Raw genomic sequence first — 4,352 nt, 5'->3', positions numbered from 1 at the left:
GCTACTTGAACCAGTGATGAGTCATTTAACCTACCTTTGTCTTGATTTTTCCCTCTCTCCTCCTCTGTTTCTTCTTTCCTGACCCGTTTTTTTTCCTTCTCTATTATGTGATTTCATTGATGTTTGAGCTTTTAGTGGCTTCTAACCTCTCTGGCACTTTTCTTTTTTTAATCTTGTAAATGTTATACTGTCTGTTTTTAACATTATGTGCAAATAAACTAATCTAAACTAAAACTAAACATTATTCATCCCGTTATGCGTTGCCACGCATGTTTCCTCCTCCTGCAGCTGCCACGGTGTTGGTCTATTCTGTAAAGTTGCTTTTCTCCCCCTCATATTTTAGTAGAATTAATCTCTGATCCTCACTAGAAATACTTTTTTCCCCTCACATACGGCGCTCTGTGAGGACGCTCAGTGACACTGCGCTTCTCTCATGATTGTGATTGGTCCACTGCGTGCGCGTTCACGGCTCTTGATAAAGCAACACTGGGTTGAGTTACCGAGTTGACATCCAGCGTCGTGATACCGATTATCCTGATTGCCATTGTTAGGGTTAGTCAACCCAGGATAGGTCTGGGTAACCCAGGAAAGGTTGATCTCGCTTCGTGATACAGGCCGCTGCGTTCCCGCGCGCGCCTGTTGTCGTTATTGTTGTTGTTGTTGTTGTGATATAATAGGCTACAATAGTCAGGTTTAACTCAGTGATGAAGTCTCATTTGTTAAGTAGGCCTATCTGTTGCTTTGCGAACGTCTATGTAAAACTGTAATACTGTCATCAAACAAAGTAAAAGCATTTTCACAATTACCCGCCAAAAACACATTACACACCTGCAATAATAAGAACAGAGCCGACAGGAGTCACACAGCTGTGCTTTCAGTTTCATTAAAATAAATAACTTACAGGCTATGAAATGACTGTTATCTCTTCCTCACCTTTCTGAAGGAATCCCAACAAACAAAGGAGAAGGATGACTGCTCGGTGCACCATTTCCGCTGCTGGATCTACCGCCAAAAGTCTCAAGTGAAACTTACTGATGTAAGGGGCGTGTCCTTCTTCTTCTTCTTCTCTGTGGTTTAACGGCAGTTTGCATCCTTAGCGTTGCATCACCGCCATCTTCTGGAGTTATTTGACTCCTATATTATCCAGTGCCTCATATTCTCCATATGAGTCGAGTTCTTTTTAGAAAGCACATCGGACACTTTCTGCCTTTCCCAGCCTCACCACACGCCAGTATGTCCTTTAAGCTTGATCCTGTGAGTCCTTCTCTCCTCATCTCCTCCAGCATTTCCTTCCGTTCCTCTCTGTTTCTGGGGTCTGACAATAGTCACATAATCCATTTACATGTTTTCCTATAATGTGAAGTGTCCCATTACCATACTGTAACATCCACACAGGGGTTGCAGGCCACAATACTGTCGGGCAGAACTCCATTTCATACATCCCCCAGGTCTCTTGCTGTTTCATTTCCTGTCCATCCAAAACTTAAATTCATTGTTCTCTCCCTTTCTCAACATTGTTGTAACACTTTTCCGGTTGGGTGATTTTATTCATGTCCTCTTAGATTCATCCAATAATTAACTCTTCCTACGTAAAGACAGTGGCATTTCTCCTGCTTCAACTTGCAAGGCACACACAGGTGATGTTCTTCTTGCCCCTACACACAGCCTAAGAGCCTGAGCCTGGATCACAGCTAATACAGTTTTTGCAGCAGAACCATACACTACACTTCCATAATCCATAATCCTCCCTATCCTAAATCCACTTTGAAATCCTTCAATTAAACCATGTTTCTCTATAAAATACATCAGTCTTTCATTTACCATTCTCTCCATAAGTTTGCAGATATTAGATGTTAAGTCTGTAAGTTATTGGTTTACTAGCATCTTTCCCTGGTTTCCAATGACTGCCTCCTTCCAACTCTCTTGTGCTGGTTTTGTGTCTGTTTATTTTGTCCTTTTTTGTTTTTGTGTCTTTTTGCAGTTTTTTTGCATCTCTTTGTGTAGTGTTCTAGGCATTTCGAGTCTCTTCCAGGTTGCTAGACTATGTGCTAATTTGACATTTTGCAGGTGAAGCTCAGAGGGGCCCCTGACAGTTTGGGACTTGGCTCAGCAATCCACACAAACATTCATTTTAATTCAAGGTTTATTTTGCCGACACATTTTTAATTTACCATAAAAGCTCAGTTAAAAGCCCAGTCCCTTTTATCAGCCCGGTGTGGCAAAAGAAATGTGTTTGTAATTCCTGATCTTTGCTGAGCAACAGTTTTGTGTGAAAGGAATCAAAGGCCTGTCCCAAATATAGGCCTGTTGATGTCAGTGATTTAAATAATAGTGCGGGCTATTAAATGAGGTTTTACAGTAGCTGAATGTCTCTTTAACACAAGACTCACACACATTCATCATTTAGCCTCAGTGTACATACAAGCAAAGAATGCCATGCTTACTATTATGTTTTTTAAGGCCATTATAACAAAGCTCATTTTCTCAAAAATAATAAATAACTAAATCTTGATCTCGACATAAGGGTATTAAAAAAATAACTGAAATAATGATTGTTCTCGGCTTCTAGAATAATTGTGTGGCTAAATTATATTGTTTCTTCAGTAGGTGTCATTAATTCAAAGTCCTTGGTTGGTGCAGTGAGAAGAGGAAGATTAAATCTTTCTGAACACTCTCATATGTTTTCAGTTATGTTTTTAGAACATGGACGTCCTGGTTTCCAGTCAGTTAAACGTCCTCTAACTATCCAGAGACATACATCACTGGACAATAAATAAATAAGAATCAGGGGCAACAACAACATGAAGTGAACAGAAGTGAAACCACTGGTGAAACATACAGCTGTTTTATAAACAAAACAAAAATAAATTAAAATAAACAGTCAGAATAAATTATTAAATCTACAACATTAGATCATTAGAAACACCTTGGACATACAGTAATGCACAGCACATCAAGTGCAGAAACATATAAACAGACAGAAGACAACAACAAAAACCACCTGACCCACATACAGTCAGAACTTTACCACAATTACAACTACATAATGTGTCCAGACAGAAAAAACAGAGTCAAGTGCAAAATTAAGAACACACAGAAAATATTATGCAGAAAATAACATCATGTGTGTTATTTAATATGTTAGCTGTAAATTAAACTTTATAGCTGCATACACTTATAGTTATTTACAAATGTGCTATGTCCATGCACTTGGGCTCATGTGAACGTCTTCCTCCTCACAAAGCACACTAGATGGCGCTATAACCTCACAGGACATTTCCTTGTTGTCATCAAAACACACCAGCTTGTATTCTGGTCATCTGCCTGTTAGATTAGTTTGAATCAAAGCTTTACTGTTGCACTGTGTTGCAGTCACTGTGACTCTGAGTTAGAGTGAAGTTACCTGCTTCAGAGCTCTACATGTGACTGTTAAAGCTCCAGGGAGCTGCTTTCTTCTAGTTCCTCTGTTTTGGTTTAACAGTCCTGTGGCGATGGTAAAAGCTGCTGTCGCTGACACCCTGCTATCAGAGATGATTCTTTTGGGAAGCCATTTTCTTTCTCTTTCCCAGGAGACCTCTTCTTACGCACCTCGTTCTCTTGAATCAGTAAAGATGTTTTGGACCTTCAGATAAAAACAAGATATTAGTCAGTTTCCAAATCACTCTGAACAACAGTGATGGAGATAAACTTGCTGACTGTGAACACATAATGGTCCAATGCATCGCGGTTGACTTCATAAATATGTTAATACATAAGTTAGGGAGGTACAGATGAAAGCACAAATGAAAAATGAATTAAGTGACTTACTCTTCAGTGTCTTTGGTTGTTTTTTGTGGTGTCCTGTTCTCCTCAGAGTCTCTGTGTGACACACTGAAGGATTTAAGAAAAGTCAGTGCTGAACAAACATTTATTTGTGGGTTTTGTCGAAATAGATCTCAATCAGTAATTATAATATTAACTGTGAGACACTGGTGTTACAACAAGGCAAGTTTAAAAGTTTATAATTACCAGTTGCGATGTTTTTGAATAAGCAGGCCGGCGATAATGATAGCAACACAAACAAAGGACATGACCACGACCAACACAATGATCAAAGTGACATCTGTGAGAAGAGAGGAAAATTAGTAACACTCAACATTCATAAAGCAACTACAGATCAAATGGTGAGACTGACATGAGACCACATAAAGGTTCACTTAGTGACGCCGAGGTGTTTCTCACCATCAGCAGACGACAGTGTGACCTCNCATAAACGAATAAAAAATAAAGAAATCAGACATGTATCATCATCTTACCTGGCGCAGAGGCGGCTGGGAATGATCTGTAAATTTTTCGTTGGTCCGTGAAAAAAG

General features: G+C 39.4%; 1 protein-coding gene and 1 long non-coding RNA gene across 3 annotated transcripts in view; both read right to left on the bottom strand.

Moving 5' to 3' along the window:
- The window catches only part of LOC126401856 (OX-2 membrane glycoprotein-like), a 15,325-nt gene extending 13,502 nt beyond the window's left edge, over positions 1-1,823 (bottom strand). For both annotated transcript variants that reach the window (XM_050063373.1, XM_050063371.1), the window contains exon 1: positions 934-1,823. In XM_050063373.1, coding sequence (XP_049919330.1) covers positions 934-988 — 55 coding nt within the window. In that variant the 5' untranslated portion in view covers positions 989-1,823. The remainder of the gene's footprint in view (positions 1-933) is intronic.
- Positions 1,824-2,149: 326 nt separating this feature from the next.
- On the bottom strand, positions 2,150-4,102 carry LOC126401914 (uncharacterized). Its single transcript, XR_007571136.1, has 3 exons — positions 4,009-4,102; positions 3,808-3,870; positions 2,150-3,622 (listed from the first exon to the last, which is right to left on the bottom strand). It is a non-coding gene; the product is annotated as an uncharacterized LOC126401914 (long non-coding RNA).
- Positions 4,103-4,352: the final 250 nt, after the last annotated feature.

Source organism: Epinephelus moara, chromosome 15, assembly GCF_006386435.1.
Source record: "Epinephelus moara isolate mb chromosome 15, YSFRI_EMoa_1.0, whole genome shotgun sequence".
NCBI classification, from domain to species: Eukaryota; Metazoa; Chordata; class Actinopteri; order Perciformes; family Serranidae; genus Epinephelus; species Epinephelus moara.
This window is presented reverse-complemented; position numbering and strand designations above follow the sequence as displayed.